The 23,342-nt window shown below is 40.4% G+C and overlaps 1 protein-coding gene across 1 annotated transcript in view; it reads left to right on the top strand.

Moving 5' to 3' along the window:
- iqgap1 (IQ motif containing GTPase activating protein 1) overlaps nucleotides 1-20,990 on the top strand; it is a 66,758-nt gene extending 45,768 nt beyond the window's left edge. Inside the window, exons 16-37 of the mRNA XM_084724369.1 lie at nucleotides 6,006-6,096; nucleotides 6,212-6,379; nucleotides 7,817-7,959; nucleotides 8,040-8,210; nucleotides 8,802-8,885; nucleotides 8,982-9,053; nucleotides 9,404-9,473; nucleotides 9,552-9,916; nucleotides 10,623-10,786; nucleotides 10,894-11,118; nucleotides 11,348-11,488; nucleotides 11,598-11,682; nucleotides 12,992-13,224; nucleotides 13,343-13,475; nucleotides 13,612-13,714; nucleotides 14,804-14,939; nucleotides 15,022-15,109; nucleotides 16,438-16,647; nucleotides 16,760-16,926; nucleotides 18,434-18,556; nucleotides 19,657-19,765; nucleotides 20,410-20,990. Coding sequence (XP_084580495.1) covers nucleotides 6,006-6,096; nucleotides 6,212-6,379; nucleotides 7,817-7,959; nucleotides 8,040-8,210; nucleotides 8,802-8,885; nucleotides 8,982-9,053; nucleotides 9,404-9,473; nucleotides 9,552-9,916; nucleotides 10,623-10,786; nucleotides 10,894-11,118; nucleotides 11,348-11,488; nucleotides 11,598-11,682; nucleotides 12,992-13,224; nucleotides 13,343-13,475; nucleotides 13,612-13,714; nucleotides 14,804-14,939; nucleotides 15,022-15,109; nucleotides 16,438-16,647; nucleotides 16,760-16,926; nucleotides 18,434-18,556; nucleotides 19,657-19,765; nucleotides 20,410-20,523 — 3,195 coding nt within the window. The 3' untranslated portion in view covers nucleotides 20,524-20,990. The remainder of the gene's footprint in view (nucleotides 1-6,005; nucleotides 6,097-6,211; nucleotides 6,380-7,816; nucleotides 7,960-8,039; nucleotides 8,211-8,801; nucleotides 8,886-8,981; nucleotides 9,054-9,403; nucleotides 9,474-9,551; nucleotides 9,917-10,622; nucleotides 10,787-10,893; nucleotides 11,119-11,347; nucleotides 11,489-11,597; nucleotides 11,683-12,991; nucleotides 13,225-13,342; nucleotides 13,476-13,611; nucleotides 13,715-14,803; nucleotides 14,940-15,021; nucleotides 15,110-16,437; nucleotides 16,648-16,759; nucleotides 16,927-18,433; nucleotides 18,557-19,656; nucleotides 19,766-20,409) is intronic.
- Nucleotides 20,991-23,342: the final 2,352 nt, after the last annotated feature.

Here is a 23,342-nt window from a genome sequence, read left to right as displayed (position 1 = left end):
GAAAATATTCTAAATATAGCATACACTTAAATTGATAAAAAAATTTAGATGGCTAAATATTTGCTGCAACTAATGACTGCTTTAATGGCCGATTAATCTATAGTCATCAGAGAATTTTGACTTATTTTCCTAAAGAAAATTGCTCAAACCATTTAATCAATTATCATAAATATTTGGTGATTAATTTAATAATCAGTTAATTGATTTATTGTTGCAACCCTACTGCTGACCCTGTCCACAGGAGTACATTTTTTAGTTTCCTACACCTGTACTCCTGCTGCATTTCCAAACTGGGGGCGTATCATTCGCCATCTACTGTAGGATACTACCACACTTGAACTATCCCTTTAAATATTCGCTCCAGTTCTTGTTCTTCAGAACAACGTCTGTAAATAGAGCAGTTCTCAGTGTGTCCATTTTAGTACTGCGCCTGTTTTTATTCTGTGTAAATACAGATAAAGGAAGTCTCTTATCAAGGTTGGACAATACTTGGCCACCTCCCACACTGTTTCAAATGTCAACAGGCATCAGTTACATCTAAACCCTTGAATACATCAATGTGGGAACTCGTCACACTAGAACAACGGGACACAGGGAAAAAAAATAGAAGCAAGGGGGGAAAAAAGGAGAGGGAAAAAAAAAGCAAAACTATTTTCCTGTCGATTTCACAGCCATAGGAAATAACAAGCCGGGCCTCAGTCATTTGCCTCCATAAAAGGGCAGAAAGCTGACCGCTATATTAAATGGGCCAGACCCATGGGCACACACACACACACACACACACACACACACACACACACACACACCTTCCTCTGGTTGTTGATTGGCAAACGTGGCTGTTTGAGGTGGTGAGCTAAAAAAGCTTGTGTCTGGTTGCATAAGAGCACATAGACTAAGTGTTAAGGATGCCAAGGATGTACATTATTCTCTACTTATGTGCTTGTTCTTCCATATTCTTCAAAGAGAACAACCCTCTCATCTGTTCTGCCCGGTCCTGCCCTACTGTGCTACGATTGGCTAGTACTCGTTGCCAGGAGACCGTTTTCATGTCCCAGCTAAATGTCACTGTTTTTAGATTTGGTGTTAAAAATTTAATTTTAAACTTTACTTCAAGGCAAAAAAGTACTTGGTTATGAAAAAAAAAGCAAGAAAACGACTTTGGTAAGTTCGAGAAAAGATCATGATTTGGGGCTGAACAGTTAAGTGAATCGAAATTTTATTGAATTGAAATTTCGAAATTTTTATTGAGATCACAATTTTCAAATCACAGGAGACATATTGTCATGGTGCTGAGATGTAACACATCATGTTTTTTTTTAGTACGGATGATCACAATAAATGATTTTCATTTGTTTTCTATTATTGCAAATTATATTATAATTGTGATGTCAGTAAAAAAAAAATGTTTAAAAATCATTCAGCCCGACCTTTAACAATGTTAGGAAGCCTTTCTGACAGTGACCGTCAAGGCAACAAGTACTAGCCAATCACAGCTCAGTAGGGCAGGACTAGGCAGAAAAGTCATGGGAGAAAAAATTATGCATTTAGTAACATTAAAGAATGATGTAAGTGAAGCGTAACCATGGTAACTGATGCATACATGTGCTGTATTATGACCTCAACTACCGTGAAAGCCTCAGTCTTAACACTTAGGCAGACTAAGAGGATTTAAGCAACACTTGTCAGTGAACCTCTTAAGGAAATGTTTTGCTCAAGGGACAAACTTAATTTTGAAACGTGGTGGTTTATGCAACAAGGTACTGAAAGCTGTCAGAGCAGCGTGAGCTTCCTGTTGGGTTTTAAAGGGTCAGTGTTGATGAGATGCTCCCCTGCCGAGAGGTCGGGTCCGATTCAGAGGGCGAGGTGAGACCAGGGCGGTTTGGAGAAGGAGGAACAACAAAGCTTGTGTCTTTTTGCCTGCGGTTCAATTTGTGACCGGCTTCTTGGTGTCGCCTCATTAACTCTGCAGCATTAGAGCAGTTAGTCAGCAAGACAGTCAGGCAGAAGTCAGCTTTGACCGTGGGCTGATGAGGGCTGTGCCTAGATAAACAGCAGGAAGTCCTGCCCAGACCCTACTGACTAACAAGCTCAATATAGTCCTCTACAGCATGTCTCTTCAGATGCTTATCGCTTCACTTTGTAACTGCATCAATCCCGACTGGGACTGTACACGTCTCAGTGAAGTTAGCTGCTTTGTTCTGTACGTGTGTTCTCAAGCTTCCCACACGTATGTGCCTAAATACAAGTGAATGAGCTCATAGTTTCCAGTGGTGGAAGGTAACTAAGTACATTAACTCCATTAATTCAACTATTTAAATAAAAATCTGAGGTACTTGTACTTTAGTATTTGCAGTTTTTGAAGCTACATACTTCTACTCTACTACATTTGTCTGACAGCTTCAGTTACTAGTTACTTGTCAGATTATAATTTTTCATAACCTTCTTGATCTGCAAAAGCCATGCGTCTCCATTTTGGTGATTTTTAGTTTTGAACTTTTATGATAAATTGAAAGATTAAGTGATCCTTTTTCTAAATAAAGTCTTTAAAAATTCTTGGATTCGCTGGAAAAGACAAAGTCGAAAACAGGACTGAAAACGTGTATATATTAAACCTGAATTAAGGAAACTGATCAAGTGTACACAAAATGTTCCCTATAAGGATAAAAAGTCAAAATAATCTACATTATTTTCAACAGAAATATAGGCGCCTGTCAGACAACATGCTGATTCCAGTGTGGACTGATGTAGGTAACATCAGTCAGGTTCTACCTTTAATAGATCTGTAGTTCTTACAGAAAATGTGAAATGAGGCATAATTTCTATACTATTGATACACTTTTAATTGCTTAAATCCTTAATGGTGATTAATTGATTAATGATTAATCATCACAATCTCCACTCATGAATATGAAGGAATCTTTATGAATGTTGTCTTTAAGCGCTGTTCGATCCATTATGTCACTTTTGGGCCATTTTTTATAGGTTTATTGATAGGACAGCTGAAGATATGACAGGAAAGAGGAGAGAGAGAGAGAGAGAGAGAGAGAGGGTCCCGCAGGTGGGAGTCTAACCTCCAGCTGCTGCAGAAGAAAGTTGACATTGTTTGAGTTGACATGTTCAAACTTATACACACTCCTTCAAATAAGGTGTTACCAGTGTTTCTTACACCACTGTAACTGAGACTGGGACTCCTGTATGTGTGTTTTCAAGCGTCCAACACTATGTGCCTAAATGCATATGAATGAGCTCATAGTTTCTAAGGAAGTGAAAAATAAGATATTGTACAGAGTAAAACTTTGGATAGATGAAATATCAACCACCCAGCCCCCTCAGCTTTCACTTCCTCTATTTCCATGATGCACTTCTAACGTGTGATGAACTACACCGAGTTACGCCCAAGTCCTCCTGCCCACTCTGGCACCACACCCTGTCTAGCACCTCCTGCCAGCTGCAGTGACTCATCGCCTACAAATACCAATTAGAGCACCAAGTGCAAACATCCAAACAGTAATCAGCGCTCGCTCAGGTACGACTCTGTTTACTATAAAGATGGAGCTCATTTGACTCCAGCTGCACGCCGCTGCAGATGTTAGCTGCTCTACCAACCCCCCCCCACACACACACCACCCGCCTCTTGCATAAGAAATCTTTAAGATCAAGTATCAGTCGTACCCGCCTACCTCTTTCACACAGACACACACAGACACACACAGACACACACACCTCCTCTCATGTACCCTGAAGCACAACATGAAGGGGCGGGACACATGGAGGGGGAGGCTGTACCCAAATGAGCTGCCTGTTTTACTGGGCTTTAGACAGCAGCAGCAAGTAGAAACCAGCTGCAACAAATTTTACACAGAGGCAGAGAGCGCCATCTGGACGCAGATATGTGTAAGTACAGCTCATGAGGACATGGTGTTGAATTCAGTATTCGGGTCTTGGTGAGGTCTGTGACATAAAGGAAAAATCCACACTGAAATTCAGCATTTAAAAAAAACATCTTGGTGATATTTCTTGCATTTTTTAAGGTGTGTTTGTGATATTCTTCTGTTCAAATGCGGCAAAATATATATGAAAGAATTTGAAAATTATATTAATTTACGTTCACTGACGGTATAAACATGAGACTATATTTTGTGAACAGTCTAAAAAATTAAGCAAATTAAAATGAGAAAGGAGAAATATTCATAAAATAAATGCATGTACACAACATAAAAGAGAGTAAATAAATCTGTAAGAATAGAATCATAACTTAGATAAGGCAGCACCAAATTTACTTGGTGTGATTGTAGAGCTGCAGCGATTAGTCAATTAATTGATTAATTAGTTGATAATTAGTTTATTATGAAATATTTTGATAACTGATTAATTTTTTCAGTCAATTTTCATGCAAAAGTGTTTGTCGATGAAAGTAAATGAAGAGTGTGGACAAAAGAGGCATTCTGTGAAATTTTGATGAGCATTTTTCACATTTTATTGCATTTTATAGATTTATGATTAATCGATTAATCGTGGAAAGTAATCAGCAGATTAATTGATAATGAAGTCAGGGTTTGAAATGAACTTTTTTCTCCTCAGTGTCCTGCAGCTGTCCCAAACTTTATAACCATTGTCCACAATTGAAGTTTCTTTTTTTCATCCTACATAGTAAATGTGGCTTAATAACTTTGTTTCAGTAACTCACATGATGGGATTGACTCACTCATTACCTTTGGTGTTTGGCCACGATCAGTTTTCATTATTCTTTTAGTCACTGGTTGAGTTTCGAGCTGCACTGATCAGTCGATTTTGGACACTTGGTTGGACAAAAGAAGCTAGACGGCGCTTTGGGCTGTGGGGAATTGTGATCACCATTTTTCATAATTTTTTGACAATTTATCAACTAAAAAATTAATTAAAAATTTGACAATATATAATTAGTTGCACCCCATATGACAACAGCAACAGGAGCAGTTCATTGCTCAAGATATGTCAGCGATGTGTCAGTTAGCATTTTGTTTAAGTGTTCCACGTATTGTCACCAAATCTCAGTGTTTATCTCCGTGTTGTTAGCGCTGAACTTCCAGGGGTTTGGATGGATGATGCCAAAGACAAAACTGTCTTATCTCGGACAAGAGCCTTAAGTAAAATCCCAGATTTTTTGTAACTTGATCTTATCATAAATTTTCCTCCACATGTGATACTTTGATCTTTTCCCCCTTTTTGGTGTTTTCACTCTTTCACAGCGTATTAAAAGTGATGCTCACTGTTTCTGTAACTTGTTGTTACTGATGATCAGTGCATAACTTCATAACCCACAGCTGAATTAACAGACTTTGAATGATAAAGTTCAGGACTTAATTCTTCCATCCCTGACAAAGTCTGATGTGTTGTCTTTTTTAGAACATATTGAAATCCTTAATCCAAAACAAAGTTTAAAAAAAGACATACTGTAGTTATCACACGTTATAGGAGTGTGGTTTCTGTAAGAACTGGCAGGGATAATTTGTGAAACACACGACTGTTGATTTTTTAAAATAGAATTAAAATGAGTCAACATGAGACTGAAGCTTCCTGCCAGGAAAATGTGAGCATTTGTTATTTAATTGACCATATTCACAAGAACAAAAAGGCAATTAATGAACGAATTGTCTCTGCCTCCTTGAGCTGAATATTTGGATCCAGGACTTTATTGTTCTATTCCCAACAAAGTCTGATATGTTGTATTTTATGAATATATTACACTGTTGGTAATAAACCAAACCAAACACTGCGTTTGTGCAGTTACTGCTCTTTCTTAGAATGACATTTGTTGTATTCTTACTCTGTTAGTTTTATATTTTGTCTTGCTCTTGTTATTTTGCATGAATTTTAACAGTGCAGTTTTGATATGAAGCTCCAGCATTTGGAGGCGTAAACACAGACTGGCGATGATCAGTCAGAGGACAGATGGTGTGTATGTGTGTGTGTGTAAGTGTGTGTGCACTGCTAGCGTCTGAACATATTTTCCTGCGTCCTTCCAGGAGACCCAAGACCCGTCTGCTGTGTTGTGGCTGGATGAGATCCAGGATGCCATTCTGAAGGCCAACCAGGACACACAGGAGGCCTTACAGTGTAAGAACACACACTCATTAACACAGTTTAATGGACACATGTTGTATGTAACATGTAAAACATTTGGGACGGTATGAAGATCAGTGAAGCCTGATGTTTGTGTTTGTGTCCGCAGTCTCTCAGTCCATCCAGGCCATCAATGAGGCAGTTGACAGCGGCGATCCGGCTCAGACGTTGGGTGCTCTGCGTAACCCCGGGGCAGGACTGTACGGTGTCACCTCTGAGTGTGCTCAGACCTACCAGGACGACCTGTCCAAGGTCAAAGCCAAGAAAAAGGAAGAAGGTGAGTTGATGAAGAACAGGAATGTATATATCACCACTTTGAAGTTACTGTAACGCCATCAAAGAAGTGACAATCCAACCTGGGGACAGTTTCACAAAGATGGACTTTGACTGTGGCTTAGAAATAACAGATATGATGCAATGAATTCTGGATAAATTAAGATCCTTTTCACAATTAAAAAATGGCCGATGCCCAGCTCGTTTTTCCCCAACAGAATATATGTGAGGAACCCGACAGTTACAGGGATGAAAAGTTTAACAAAATTGAAAAAAAGAAAAGTCTGATATGGAGAAAATGTCAGCAAACCACAAATTATCAGCTATTTTGGGTGTTACTAATCACTACCATGGTAACATGGGTCTTAAGTCTGAGTCAGCCTTGGGGTAAGATGTCTAATGTTTTTTTGGTTTACAGTTAGTCTTTATTTCTGTGAAATGGTCTAACTTGCAGTAGACTAATCTACACCACAGTCTAGTCTCAGATGTCTCTGTGAAACCGGCCCCCGGTCTCACCATAAGGTGAATGAGTAACAGGCCGGGGTCTCGAGTCATTTCGCGCTCTATCACAACACCTTTTTTGATTTTCGCATGTCATTTTCTGCCATTCAGTCTGCACTGACTTGTGCAGAGATGACTGCCTTCAATGACACGTAAAAAAGCTTTAAATGTAGACTTGACACGGGAAAAGTCCTTAAAGCGGTTTTAAATTTCCACACTTTCTCATGAGATCACTGTACTTGTCAGTAATTCTCAGAGGAATGATGCATCTTTTCAGAGGTTTAAAGTGTTTTTAAGGTTGCATTATTTGGCCTTGTGAGTAGATTTTAATTTACAAATGTGGTACTCTGAATGTTGGAACACTTTGTGTCTGATACACGTGAAACCTCCTGCAAACATGCACTTCTACTATTACTATATAACTACTTGTAACCCGAAATTACCTGCTTTTTCATCCATTAATATTGTTATTAAAAATCATATTCCAAACTATGAATATGAGGATGATTTTTTTCCCCGCCTGTCTTACTGCATAACAACCTGGTCACAGACGTGCAAACCTGTGCTCTCACTCTGTGAACAAAAGAAAACACAAAAAAGGATGTCGTGAAAAATATAATTTTGTCACGTTCTTATTTTGCTTGATGCATGCCTGATGTTTAAAATTTTTCATAGTCTCACACCCCGTCCTCTTAGAGGATGCCTGCTTTCTCCATTAACGTAACAAGGAAGTGGAAGTCCACACACAGACATTAGAGACATGCCTTGAGCTTTGGTGAAAATCAGTGTGTCTCCACCAGTGATTGCCTTGTATTTATTGTATAATTGTGCGCAGCCCCTGCAAAAATGAACAAATATGAAATATGAAGGTCTTTACCTGCTGCACTGCATCCCTGAAATAAATCTAGAATGAAAATATGATGCGATGCTGTTTGTCCAGGTGATAATGGCAGTGATTGGGTGAAACACTGGGTGAAGGGAGGACACAACTACTACTACAATCTGAACTCCAAGGAGGGCACCTGGGTGGAGCCAGAGGGCTTCGTACAGAACAGCACCCAGCTCAACAAAGAGGACATCCAGGTGGGTGACTGTTACTGTGCAGCGCTGCATGACCGTGGCTTTTTAACACCACACTAAACTGGTTTCACTCTCCCCGTCAGTCGGTGGTTTCTGGGGTGACCACGGCCTACAATCGGGAGCAGCTCTGGCTGGCCAACGAGACTCTCATTGGCAAGCTGCAAGCTCGTTGCCGTGGCTACCTGGTGAGAAAGGGCCTAAAGGAGCGTCTCAACTTCCTGAAATCCCAAGACCCAGCTGTTACATGCATACAGGTGAGACAGACATATATACAGGCATCATCCTGAGTTTATATGTAGATTTTTTTTATCTACTATCAAGACTTATTATGTCCACCTTGCATAATATTTTTTGTGCACATTTATGGTTTTATGCTCACAATTTTTGAAAAACTTTGACAAATGCATTGTATTCACCTTTCTGTTTCATACTGACTGTTGACTCGTCTCTCCTCTTCAAGTTCGAAGCGTTTCTTTTCATATGCACAGTTAAAAACAAGCTCCCCTGTACAATGAAATTCCTCTTTTGCCTTCCACTCTGAACGCCAAACAAAACCAGCTGATAAAGACCACGAGACATCGATGACGGCGAGGCTAAAAAAAACACTTACCTCGTTCATTTTTATGATCCAATTATTATTGTTTTCTTATTATATAGTAAGGTGAACTCAGAACACAACAATATTACACTATTCTATGCATCTTAGAAGAAGTTTTTAACTGGTTATAAAAATATAAGTAAACAAGACCATCTGCTGAGATTGGCTGTTTCTATGTAGTTGTTCTTGAAGCTGCCACTGAGTTGGATTCTCCTTGGAATCACTGATTCACAATATTTGTTTTCAGGCTCATTGGAAAGGCTACAAACAGAGGAGGAAGTTCAAGGATCGTAAGCAGTATCTCAAAGACCACACTGAGGAGGCTGTCAAGGTAAAATAACCGTGCGATGTCTACGTATATTTTCTGTACCGTTGCCAGGGGTGTAAATGCAGTTAAGACGAAATGATTTGTGTTTGTCTTTCTCAGATTCAGTCCATGGTCCGGATGCACCAAGCTCGCAAGAAGTACAGGGATCGTCTGAAGTACTTCAAAGATCACGTGAGTATTGGGAGTCTGTAACCTCGTTACATAAAATTAGCTGCAAATTGGACAATTTGACAGAACCAAGATAAGGCAGTGTAAATTTTCTGTCGCAAAGATTAGGGTTTAAAGTAAACAAATGACAGTGTTCTCTAATAAAAGCTTTAAATCACTCTGCATAAATGTCCCCTGACACATCCGCTGACATTTACTCCGTGTCCTGTGGGGTTTGAGCGAGGCAGATGGCTCATTTAACACTCTGACATGTGTGAAGTCATTTCCACTCTGACTCACTGCAGATTCCTGTGGTTCATTCATAATGAAGGATATTGATCAGCCAACTGATTGCTGTTTTTTTTTTACTGCAGATCAATGATGTGGTGAAGATTCAGGCTTTCATTAGAGCCAACAAGGCCAGAGATGACTACAAGACGCTGAGTGAGTAGCATCCCAACAGACATTTTTTGTGCTATGAATTGGTTTTTGCAGTCGTTTGACTCTTCCCTTCACTCACAGTCAGCGCAGACAACCCTCCGATGGCGGTGGTGAGGAAGTTCGTCCACCTGCTGGACCACAGCGACCAGGACTTCCAGGAGGAGCTGGAGCTGATGCGGCTCCGCGAGGAGGTGGTCACCAACATCCGCTCCAACCAGCAGCTGGAGAATGACCTGAACCTGATGGACATCAAGATCGGCCTGCTGGTGAAGAACAAGATCACGCTGCAGGAGGTGGTGTCCCACAGCAAGAAGCTGACCAAGAAGAACAAGGGTCAGCTGTCTGACATGATGATGATGAACAAGCAGAGGGGAGGCCTGAAGGCCCTCAGCAAGGAGAAGAGGGTCAAACTGGAGGCATACCAGTTCCTCTTCTACCTGTTACAGGTAACGTCACAGTTCATAGCTCTGTTCTTTGACTGATCTGTCATATTCTGATGCTGGTGACTTAACGTACAACAGAATCTTACAGTCCATTTACACCTGGTATTAAAACGGGATCTGAATCCAGATACGTGCCTTTGATTTTACACCTGGTGTTTTTAATGTTCTTCATCCTAATTGAGGTCTATGAGGATTTTGAAAACAGTTTTGTGAGTTGTTGAGTTTGAGGAAACATGGCTGATCGAGCTGAAACCGGCTAATTCCGGACACCCGCCGATGAATTGGTGCATCTTTATCTATGACGAATGCTTGCATACCATCGCACACACTTATTTCTTACTGTGCATCATTCATTTCTCATGCATATTGTTTTAATTTTTCATGTAGTTCTGTTAAATAATGCATCTTGTGTCACTCTCATGGCACAGAAAAGAAAGATATATAATCAGTAATTGAAGACGTGTCTCTTCCAGCCTTCTTGCTTGTTTGCTCTCAAAGTTTGAGCAACCTATGTTTTATGTTAGCTAAAAACACATATCTGTATCCACGTTATGCATTAACAGGCATTTTTCCTCATCCAGATAATGTGTCCAGATACAGATAACATTTTAATATCAGGTGTAAATGGGGTCGAGGTTTAAGATCCTGGCAGGTGCAGTGGTCTTACCAGTCGATAATAATATTTAACCAAATTTCTGCTTCCTTTCAGACCAACCCCACGTATCTGGCCAAGCTGATCTTCCAGATGCCCCAGAATAAATCCACAAAATTCATGGACTCTGTGATCTTCACCCTGTATAACTACGCCTCCAACCAGAGAGAGGAGTACCTGCTGCTCAAGCTCTTCAAAACAGCCCTGCAGGAGGAGATCAAGTGAGAAACAGACGCTGAAACCCAGTTGACAGTCATTTATGAGCAAATCAGATGAGGCCTCGTTCATGACTACACGGTAACACGTTTCCTTTAACACCCGTCCACAGGTCAAAAGTGGACCAGATGAAGGAGATCGTCACAGGGAACCCAACAGTCATCAAGATGGTGGTGAGTTTCCACCGAGGCGCGCGGGGGCAGAACGCGCTGCGGCAGATCCTGGCACCGGTCGTCAAGGAGATCATGGATGACAAGACGCTAAACATCAAGACGGACCCGGTGGACATTTATAAGAGCTGGGTGAACCAGATGGAGACGCAGACTGGAGAGGCCAGGTGAGCTGGACGTGAGGGTGTCTTATACCTGCGTTACGACAGTGATGTCAGCTCCCTCTGAGAGCTTAAGTATCATCTTATATAAAAAAACAAAAAAACCAAAAAAAAAACAGATTCAGGCGATGACAGCATGGCTGCAGAACTGCACACGAAGTTTAAGCTTCAGAGGTTATGATTAACACTGATGGTTCCTCCTTTTCTCCATCTTTTTCTGTCCTGTCCTCAACAGTAAGCTTCCTTATGACGTGACTCCTGAGCAGGCGATGGCCCACGAGGAGGTGAGGACCAGACTGGAAGCTTCCATCAAGAACATGAAGACGATCACCGACAAATTCCTGTCCGCCATTATTGTCTCAGTGGACAAAATCCCGTACGTCCTTCACTTAAAACATTTCCGTCTGCGTGGGTCACTTTTTTATTTCCCCTGTCTAACCTCGTCTGTCTGTCTGTCTGTCTGTCTGTCTCATGCCGTCTGTCAGGTACGGGATGCGTTTCATCTCCAAAGTGCTGAAGGACACCCTCCATGAGAAGTTCCCAGATGCTACAGAGGATGAGCTGCTCAAGGTTCGTATCTGTTTGACACTGTCTTTAAAGGGTCAGTTCACACAAAACATTTTCCCATTTTCCACAGTGGTATCTAACCATGCAGATAACTAAGATTTCTGACATTGACACTTGTGCTACAACCCCAACACAACCGAGATAAAAGGCTTTTGATTTGTGGCACATTGTATTGTGTCAGCCACAGCCTTTGACCACCTCATGTTTCTGCACATAGATAGTTTTGCACTCATGCTGTGATAGAAATTTCTTTTGAAAACTGACCCTTTCATGCTGGTGAGTTGGATAACCGGAGCTCTTCTTCTCTGGCCTCCTCATTGAAAGCACTTTCTTTCTTCTCATCTTCTACCTTGCTCTCATTTCCCTGTTTCTTACATTCATCTTTCTTGCTTCTCTTTCTTCTGCTGCTTTTCCCACCTTTCCATCCAGCAGCAGCCTCTCTGTCAGGGTGGAGGTGTCCTCTTTCTCTCTGTCTGCTGACATCAAGGCGAGTTGTGCTGCTCTCCTTCTCTTCCTGCATGAGCTGTGTGTTTAAGGATCTTTCTTCATTTTGCAGTAACACCTATCAGACCTCTTAAATATCACCTCACGATGCTAATTAAGATGCAATTGGCAGCTTCTTCTTGTATGATATCAAAATACATTCTCCAGAAAGATTGAAGTCTGCCCCTCGTAGTTTGTTGTTTCAGTTCAGCGCTGAAAATACTAGTATTTATGTTAAGGGCTAAATCCCACAGCACCTTTGAGTATAACTTAATTTCTGTCTGAACAGTTAAAGCAAACGTTTAAAGCTACTACATGGAAGTATCATATTGTGTTATTTTTGAAGGCTGCCTGTGGACAAAAGCAGTAGTGTTTCCACAGTAATAACCACAAAATATTTAGTCAAAAATGATATTATCTAAATAAAAATGTCCTCCTGCTTCTTTTTTAACTGGTTAACATACAACTCACCGTAACTCTGCACAACACTGGCTTATTTTATCTGATTTCAAGAAGAATTCAACCTGGTGGCAGACATTAAGAATAATATTGAAATAGCCAGTCTTCTGCAGATGGTCTTTTTAACTTCTGTAAGTCATACAGAGAGAATAACTGTTAAAAACTCTTTGTAGTAGCTTTAAGTAGTACATGTTCATGTATTTTGCAGTAAAAGTTCACTATCCCTTTAATGATCGCCAATTCTAAGAGCTTCAATATATTAGTGTGACTTATGTTAATATTTTTCCTGCTTAAAAAAAGGGCTCAAAACACATAATTTCAATCATAATAATCGTAACTAACTGAGTCATTTAACTTTGACTTGACTCAGATCGTGGGGAATCTCTTGTATTACCGCTACATGAACCCGGCCATCGTGGCGCCCGATGCCTTTGACATCATCGAGGTGTCGGCTGGGGGCCAGCTGACCACCGAGCAGCGACGAAACCTGGGCTCTGTCGCCAAGATGCTGCAGCACGCCGCCTCCAACAAGATGTTCCTGGGAGACAACGCCCACCTCAACCCCATCAATGAATATCTCAGTGCCTCCTACCAGAAGTTCAGGTCTGACGCCGTCTTTGACTTGTCAAAAGGAGAAGTCAGTTACTTGAGGGACATGTTAATAATTTTTCAGTATTTGTTGTTTAAAGCTCTTTGTCGTTGCTTTCGTCTTCCATCACAGGCGTTTCTTCCTGGCAGCGTGTGACGTTCCCTCACTGGAAGATAAGTTCAACGTGGATCAGTACTCTGACTTGGTCACCGTCACCAAACCTGTCATCTACATCTCCATTGGAGAAATCATCAACACTCACACAGTGAGTTTGGACCACCTCATGTTTGCTTTTAGTGTCTCATATCACTCCTCCTGCCTTTTCCTGTCAGTCGGTACCCCAGTTGTCCAGTTGTTGTCTTCTGCGGTGTGACTAACGTGCTGTACTTCTGTCCCGTCAGCTGCTGCTGGACCATCAGGACGCCATCGCTCCGGAGCACAATGACCCCATCCATGAGCTGCTGGAGGACCTGGGAGAGGTTCCTACAGTAGAGTCTCTCATCGGTGAGTGGAGGGAGACATGGAGGGCTTATTATACCAGTGTTTCACAAACTTCTTTTCTGAAAGTCAAAGATTCAAGTTTATCTAAAGAAGAAAAGTAAATTATCTTAACAAAACTTATTAGTTGGTAAAAGCCCAACTCAAACTTAAGACTTTGAGTTTTCTCAGCTTTTTCATTTTTACAGTATAGGACATTTTAGCCTGCTTGACAAATGACGCAGGATAATTGCATTTATGTGGAATTAACAGACTTGTTTTTTTCCCTGTGATCCACCTGTGGGGTCACGATCCAGTCTCTGGGAATGACTGTCCTTCACTATCATAAGAATTAAACAAATTCAAAAAAATTGGAAAACAGGCTGAGTCTGTCACTTGCAGAGTCTATCTTTTTGGATTGTGGACCTGGACTGCCATTATGAAGCCTGAGTTTGGCATTCAGGCCGTCGCCATCGTAGTTTTTTTTTTTTTGGAACCAGAAGTGACTGGATTTGGACGAGAGCAGTGGAGCAGGTGGCTGGTTTTGGCTCGTCTGTTCAGCAGAAAAATAAATAATGCAGAATAATGCAGCAGAAAATAATGGCGGCCTGCCTCGCCACAAAGTTTCTTGTGTTACAACTAAACAGCTACCAAAATATGTTACATTACATTTTAGATGAGAAAAACTGTTTTGACAGTTTTTTGAGCCCCGTGTGTTGCACTGGACAGACTCACTGAGATAACCTCAATCACAGAATCGCCCTGCCATAAAACATACACTGCTTTATTGTCTGTTTTACGCTAAACGGGACCATAATTAACAAAATGGACATCATGCTGGATAGAGGAAGACTCTAAACTAGTGATTGAGGCCATAAACCCATTAGAAAACTTTTTACTGAGTTCATAAAACAAGTGAGAAGTGGGGACATTTTCTCATAGACTTCACAGACCTCTTTTTATAAACCAGCGTATTTCCGCACCGGCTTCACTTTTCAGACCCGTCCACTATTTATTCTACAGATTTCAGCCATCATCAAAAGAATTCGATCATATTATCATCTGATCCTTTGAATGCAGCGTTCCCTCATCTGATTGGCTCTCTGTCTCATTCAGGTGAGAATCCTCTTCCTCCTGACGACCCCAACAAAGAGCTGATGGGGAAAACTGAAGTTTCACTCACTCTCACCAACAAGTTTGACGTCCCCGGCGAGGCCAACGCCGAGATGGACGCCAAGACTCTCCTGCTCAAGTAAGTAATTTTAATTATTCGTTAATATGGGCGTTTCAGAAAATGTTATGGTTTCTTAATGTTCTTTATTGTTTCTTTTCAGCACCAAGAGGCTCATTGTGGATGTGATCAGGTTCCAGCCTGGAGAGACTCTGACTGAGATCCTGGACTCAACAGCAAGCACAGAACAGGTCAGGAATAAGATTTAGAGCCAACAAAGCTGATCCAGAACACTGCTTATGATTTGTACTCACAATCTAAAAACAGTTAAAGGTGCTACTGTATGTTTATGCTCTGAGCATCAGTAATTTGTAGCTGTAATTACAGTAAACAAATGAGACCCTCATTACAAGACAGTCAGCCAGTAGGTTTATGTCGGCTGCAGATTTCATCTGGGTAAAGCGCTGCTGGACTGCTTTATGATACAAAACAGGAAGAGGGTGGCGTACTTCCTTTTCAAAGAGGCTTACCTTTATCTTGTGGGCTGCTAACTGATTTTTTAAAAAAGTGACAACTTGTGTCTGCCTTCTCTCTCACAACATCCTCTTTGCAACAGAAGCAGCAGCAAAATGCTGAACAGTAAATAACTGAACCTTTAAAGCTGCAGATACTGGAGGTGTAACATTTCTCTTCATCACTGTCTTATTTATTAACTGTTTCAGCAGACAGTTAAAAAATCATAACAGATGTGACACTGAAGGAAGAAAAAATTCAGTATCTTTTCAAAATCACACCTCAGAATTAAATTCTTCAATTCTGCAGGAGTGTTTATGTCTCCGGCCAGCAGTGCTGTCTTTCAGACAAAATTTTGTCTGGTTGGGATGTGTGGCTTTCCCACGTGTCGTGATAATAAGGGGAGCAATTCCCAGAACAGTTGCTAAAAAATAAAATTCTTACAGAAATCCTTCTATCAAATCGCAGCATGAATTTTTCTAAGATGTTCCTCAAGGTCTCGATGTCTCAATGTAATATTTTGGAGGTTTTTTGACACTTTTTATCAGTTCTCCAGCTGTCAAAAATGGTTAAATTTTGCATTAGATCTGTGTAACAAATGTTATCAACCCAAAAACTGCTGCAACAACTTATGAGACATAATAAAGCATCATGGGAATTTCCGTCATTTATTTCCACCATAAGGTTAGAAGCCCTTATACACTCGAACCATTCAAAATTTGAATAAGCACTTACCCAAAACACAGTGTTTATTACAGATGTATGACTAGAATAACTTTACACAGGGTGCTGAGCTGCATCTTAAATTTATGCCTGTGTTTCACATCATCTATACCACTTCTATCTGCTCATTCTGTTGACCTGCTATATCCTCAAGATCCCCTGCTGTGTGGAAGAGGTTATTTTTTCTAAATGTGACACCTATGTAAAAAAAATTAAACTTAGTCTTTAAAACAGATAACAAATATGGCTTATGTAGTTGAATAGAGGCTTGGAGCTTTCTTCAGACAAAATGTTTAAGCAAAACTATAATTTCCATGATGCATCTTGTTTTGGTGGCTGACAGGAGGCAGAATACCAGCGAGCCATGCAGAGGAGAGCCATCAGGGACGCCAAGACCCCAGAGAAGATGAAGCAGGTGAAACCGGTGGTGGACGACAGCCTGACGCTGCAGGGCAAGAAGGACAAGATCAAGAGCAACCTGCAGAGGCTGGCAGAGCTGGGGAAGGTTGACCCCCAGAACCGCTACCAGGACCTCATCAACGACATCGCCAAGGTAAAAAAAAACAACAACAACAAAAAAACAGACCAGAGTATCTCTGGAAGTGGAAAATTAAAACAACAGTCTGCTCAGTGTTTTATTTAAACGTGACGTGTGTGTGTTACAGGACATCAGAAATCAGAGGCGGTATCGTCAGCGTCGGAAAGCCGAGCTGGTCAGACTCCAGCAGACCAATGCCGCCCTGAATTCAAAGACCAATTTTTACAACGTTCAGATTGATTCTTACAATCAGTATATCAAAACGTGCATGGACAACCTGGCCAGCAAGGGCAAGTGAGTGACCTTTTCATTTTTTAATATTCACATTTCTCTTTTCTGTCCTCTCATATCAGTCATCACTTACAGATGCTCTGTAGTGCACTGAAGCTTGAACCTATATCAGATTTTATTTTGTTGACATGTATCTTCAAAGGTAAGTCATATAGGATTTCTGTTTACACACCAAACAACCCACATGTGCACATGATTAAACTGCAGACAGAAGCCTTACCTGGTAACAAAGTTACTCTGCCGTCTGTATGGCGCTCTGTTCATTCAAGACAGGAATTATGTTTCAAGGTGGAGGGTTTAGCGGGGGTTGGGGTAAGCGTTTACATCCCAGGTTTAGGGCTGGACAGACTGGGCCGAGGCAGTGGGAGGGACCTGTAGTCCCCCTAGTTTGCATTTTCACCCTAAAGTACCTGGACCTTTTAGGTTTATCATTTTCAAAAAGTGGATCCTAAGAATAAAAGTTTGGGAAACACTGGTGTGGAGACCCACAGAGATAAGATGAATTAGTCTGCCGACGTGTGAGAAAGTGATTTATGTGTCGAAGCACAATGAACAAAAAACAAAGTGGTTTGTGAATGCAGGTTTTGTTTAAAGTGGGTGAAATAAAATGCTTGATTACTCGACCAATCAGAAATGTTCAGCACACTAAGCCCCACCCCCAAAGTTCCTGGGGACTTCTTAGGGAGTAAAATGACGTCCCAGAAACTTAATTTAGACCCTGATCCCTGCAATGAAACGAATTTTTAAGTTTGGAGAAGAAAAATTAGTTGCCAGCTCTTTCAGTTTCAGTCATTTTTCACATTTGCTGGTTCCAGCTTCTTAAACATGAGGATCATGATGGACGTTCATCGGCCCGACTTGCTGTGTGAAAATAATCGTCAGCTCAATCAACAATGAAAATAATCTTTAATTGCAGCTTTAGTATGAATGAGCCTCAAAACTGAGCACCAGATCTCACATCCTGTCTCGTCTCCCTCTTCACGTGTTCAGAGCACATCTCTGAATTGTGCCTCACGTGTGCAAAAATCAGAAGTGGGTCACTTGTAGCAGGCAGTGGGTCACAGCGTTGATCCTCAGACTCCTGCTGGTTTTCATTTAGGACTTAAAATCAGGAGCTGTTTTACTCCGGGAGAGCAGAATGCGGTTCAGCACAGATGCTGCCTGGTCAGGGAGAAAACTGAGGGTCCCGAGGACCAGGATCCAAACCACCAGAGCAGAGATCCTCCTCCATTTAATGTGAGGTGTTTGTTAGTCAGAGGGGAAAATTATTCTGTGTCATCGAATCACATAAATTTGAAACAGGTTTATGCATGCAGTGAACAAACACCAGAAAAAAAATGATTTGTTTATTTCCTTAGTGTCAAATGCACCTTCATTTCCCAAACATATTGATGAATACGAATGAATCTCCTCCACCCACATGATGGACGTTAACTCTTGCCAACAAAGCTACACAGAAGTCTTTCTAAGAATAATATGAAATGCTGTCTTTGTCTCTCTCTCCTCTCAGGCTGTCAAAGAAACCAGGTGACAACAAGGCCAAGAAGAGTAAACAGGTTTCACAGAAATACACCGCCTCTCGCCTGCATGAGAAGGGCGTGCTGATCGCCATAGAGGATCTGCAGCCCAACCAGTGAGTTCAGCTTTAATTAAACTAGAAACCAAGGTTCAAAATTCACACCTGCCGGACACTGAAGTCTGGATTAAAAGTGTTTATTTTCCAGAAAGATCAATATTTCTTACCAGGCCTGAGTGATAAAAGATACAGGAGAAAAATGCAACTAATTTATTTTGCCTTACTTTAAATTTAACCACTTTATTTATCAAGGCACACCGGTCCTTTTTTATTAACAATTTGTGTCACATGTCGATGGTGCCACCAAACAACATTACCTGTTAAATAATTTGCTGATTGTGTGTCAGTTGTATGGGACAGGACAGGCTCTTTATGACCCAGTGTACTGTATGTACTTTCATGGTGGTTTGCATTTAATGCATTTTAGTGAAACTATTGAACATTTTCTCAAACTACTGTCTTGTTATTGTTTTATTGCCCAGGCTTGGTTCTTTCCTGACATTCTGGCCAGTGTATTTTAGAGGCAGTAACTGTGAATGCTTCAGATTTCTGCTGTTTTTAACTGTTGTTGTAGTTGAACTGGCTGCTGTAATGAAACTGAGCTGTTGTTTAGCTGCCTGTTAAGCTGCTCAACCCTCTTATTTTATGCAAAGTTAAAGCTGCTGTAAGGAACTTTCATATTTTGTTGATTTTGGAGACCCCTGTGGACAAAAGCGGCAACTCTGTCCAAAATAAAATTGCAAAAATCTAATTATCTGAATAAAAATCTACTGCTCCTTATTAGCTGGCTAACATACAACGTCACTAAAAAGCCCGGAAAAATGTAACAACAGTCTTGTTTCATCTGATTTTAAGGAGAGTGCAACCTGGAGGCAGGCACTAAAAATACCCAGACAGAAACAGATGATCTACTCAGTGATGGTCTCGTTTGCTTACGTAGGTCATATAGACACATCAGTAATAACTCGACACGGCTTCATAACCAGTTAAAACTCCATGTGGTAGCTTTAAATACCAAAGCATGACATATCCACCTTCATCTTAAATTAGTTCATGATATTTTAAGAACCAGTCGGCTTTTATTGACCAGTTTCTTGTCGTACAGTTCCTCCACATTAATGAGCTTGTCCCTCCTTTTCACTCTTCTCTCTTCACAGGTTCAAGAATGTTATTTTTGAGATTTCTCCTGCTGAGGCTGTTGGAGTTTTCGAAGTGAAGGCCAAGTTAATGGGCGTGCACTTGGAGACGTTACAGTTAGAATATCAGGTATGGATTTTTTTTTTTTTTTTCATACATTACACAGAAATATTGGTTGACATAGAGGCAGTTAGCTATGATTGATTTATTCCAGTGGTGGAATGTGACCAAGTACTTTTACTCAAGTACTGTACTTCAGTACAAAGTCGAGGTAATTGTACTTTTCCGGATTATTTCATTTTTATGTAACTTAACCTTTTAGAGGTAAATGTACTTTTTATTCCACTACATTTGTCTGACAACTTTAGTTACTAGTTACTTTTCAGATTACAATTTTCATACCCTTTCTGTTCAGTGAAAACCTTAGCATTCCTTTATGGGTTGAGAAAATCCTCCTACTTCTTAAGCTAAATAAAGTAAAGTAATAAAGTACTTAAAATGAGCTCAACCTTAAACATCTTCAGCTGTAAAATGCAACATACACATAAACGCAGCAGTGATATTAATCCAAAAACAAAAGTAAAACACTAACAGGGAACATTTTATTACTCGACTTCTTTTACTTTTGAGACTTTAAGTAAATTTTGCTGATAATATTTTCAAATTTTACTTAAGGTGTCAGTGCAGTACTTTTACTTGTAGTGGAGTATTTTTTGAGTACTTCCTCCATCACTGATTTATTGTTTCTGATGTTTTCTCTGTTTGTGTGACAGGATCTCCTCCAGCTGCAGTATGAAGGCGTGGCGGTGATGAAGCTCTTCGATCGGGCGACCATCAACGTCAACCTGCTCATTTTCCTGCTCAACAAGAAATTTTATGGGAAATAGAAAAAAAAAACAAAGAAAAGGATAAAAGGGCTACAGACACTGATGTAAACCACAAAACCCACTGTGAGGGTTGCAGAAAGCCCTGACCTGAACTATCCCGGCTTTCATACACATTCCCTACTGCACTTCTCTCATGTGCCTATGCAATTAATGTGCATTATTTTTTATTATGTGGATCACCATAAGTGCTTTATTCTTAATGGAACACTCCATTGTGCGACTCGAGCCAGCACACTGCAGGAACTTGCTGGAGTCTTTTTTTCTTACTGTCTTTATCGTGTGTTACTGCAGCTCGGTCAGAGGTTTAAGATTTGTATGTTTTGCTTTATATTATGAATATCTTGTGCATGGGCTTTGATTAATTATAAAAAAATGTATGTTTTATGTAAAGAGATCACGTTTTTTGTGTCTTTCTTAGCTGTTAGTTTATTTACTCACCTGACTGATAAACATCTCTGCCAACACCAAAGTGCCAGCGTATTTCTCAGCAGGGCTGTAGGACATGTAGGAAAAACTGAAATAGTTGTGGGGGAATGAAACAAAATGCCCTCCTCCCTCCTTCTTCAACCATATTTTATTTTTGAAAACACTGTAGTTAAAGGGACATTTCACACCATAATCAAAAATACATTTTTCTCCTAACCTGTAGTGCTATTTTTGGTTGCTGAGTTTCAGAGACGTCTTCTCTCTCTCAAATATAATGGAACTAGATGGTGTTCTGCTTGTGTGGCTCAAAAAGCCCAAAACAGTTTTTGCAAAACTCTCTTTACAGAAATCACCACCCAGTTACTGAAGATAATTCAAGTGGCTTATGAGCAGTTTCATGTGGAAACTATTGTCTTTCTACTGAACTACACCCGCCGTGTGCATCTAGTCATGGAGGAGAAGCTCGTTAATGTTATTGTACCGTTTTCTGTGTTGATCTGAAATGAAAATCTGTGGAATGTGTTTTTTGCTTTAAATGTGAGCCGTTATTGATTTAAGATAACAGATTGATTTTGAACAAAATGAGCAGACAGTAAATTAAAGTAAGAGAGTTCTGCAAGAACAGATTCAGGTGAACCTGAAGAACTGCAGGCTATTTCATCTTGGGTTTTTTTAGTCTCTGTCAGGGGACGTGCTAGATGCGTATTTTGGTCACCTAAAGGCATCTTCTGGTTAACAAAGTAGTAGCTATAGTTACCATCCTGGTAAATGTAGGCACTGCTGCCCCGGTGATTCGGTTTGACAAGTGTAGTTAAGTAGAAAAATAGGTCCTGCATGAAAATGCTCTCAACACGATCTGTAAAGAGACATTGCTGTTTTTCAAATGCATTTTTTTTTTTTCGTCTTTTTGAGCACCACAAGCCAAGTGACATCTCCATTATATTGGAGAGAGGACAGAAAACTCTCCAAAACCCTGCAACTCACACCAAAACTGTCTAGATGGATAAATGCCACTACAGGTAAGAGATTTTGGGGTGAACTGTCCCTTTACAAGTAATATGATTAAACTCTCTCCTGACTCTTTTGATTTGACCCACCTCAGCCCATCCTAGACATGTAAATATTCTGATATCTCTGCAAAGAGAAGGTGGAGTCACACGTGGTATTTGACAATAATTACAGAAAACAAAAAAACGCCATGCTCATATTGAGCTGTTGAACACAAAAAGTGTTGAATTTGTTACATTATAACACTTGGATCCAGTGTGTGCTGGCAGCAAGCAGGCTCTGTAGTATTTCACATCTTTCTCAACATGTCAGGATGTTGGTTTGTGTTGGACTGGACAGAGCTGAGCTGGCCGTGACTGCAGCCCCCGGTGCTCAGACCTGACCCGCAGCGCGTTTTCTGCTTTTGGCTCCGGCTTTCGTGAGCAGGAGAGACGTGGCGCACACACAGCTGTGTGCAGATGTGCTCACTCATTGGCCTCTAAGATGACTTACTGGAAAAGTATCTTTATATGTGTCATGGGCTGTTTATCTATAACTGAAACACAGATTAAAAAATAATTCAGTGAACACAACATTATGCAAGTCAGTCTGTAACACATGCAAGTGTAAGCTGGACATTGAATACAGAGATTTTTATAATGTTTTGTTGAAAATAATCCAACAAAATCGCCTTTATTTATACTTTATGTTGTCCACATCATACTGTATTTGACAGATCATGCAAGTGAGCCTGAGAATGTGCAGTATTACAGTAACTAGACGCGTGGGTCCAGTAGAGGTCACTCTACATCCAGTTTTTAGTGTTTATTGTATCAGAGATCGACTCATAACAAGAAGCCTTAAATTGAGATTTCATGCAGACCTGATTGAACTAGATGTTGATTTTCTGTCTCATGTAAAGTCGCCGTGATCAGAGGTTGACACTGTTATTTGAAATGGAGGAGACTCTCTCTCTCTCTCTCTCTGTGTACATTATTTTCTCTCTTTCACAGTCCATTAAATGTATTTTATCTGTTTTAGAATAAAGATCTACAGAGGCCATCGACTCAAGTACTTTGGAGGGTCTTAATCTGAGAATTTCTATTTTATGCTGCTCTGTACTTCTACAGCACAGGGAAATATTTCACTTTTACTGAACCTTATTTGAAGACTAGTTACAGAAGATTTTACATTCAAAACACATGATTACTCTGTAAAATAATTTAATTACTCAACAGTAGTTAGTTAAAAGCAGCTCCTTCTCAACCAGCTAACATGTTCAGATTCAGATTTCTTCAGTGTTTATTATTCATATAAAACAGAAATTCATCTGTGGGACTGGTTTATGGGAAATTATATAGAAATGCTCAAGAATTAAAGACAAACATTCAAATATTGCTTACATA

This window comes from Lutjanus erythropterus, chromosome 1 (assembly GCF_056507025.1).
Source record: "Lutjanus erythropterus isolate fLutEry1 chromosome 1, fLutEry1.hap2, whole genome shotgun sequence".
In the NCBI taxonomy this organism is placed as follows: Eukaryota; Metazoa; Chordata; class Actinopteri; order Lutjaniformes; family Lutjanidae; genus Lutjanus; species Lutjanus erythropterus.
This window is presented reverse-complemented; position numbering and strand designations above follow the sequence as displayed.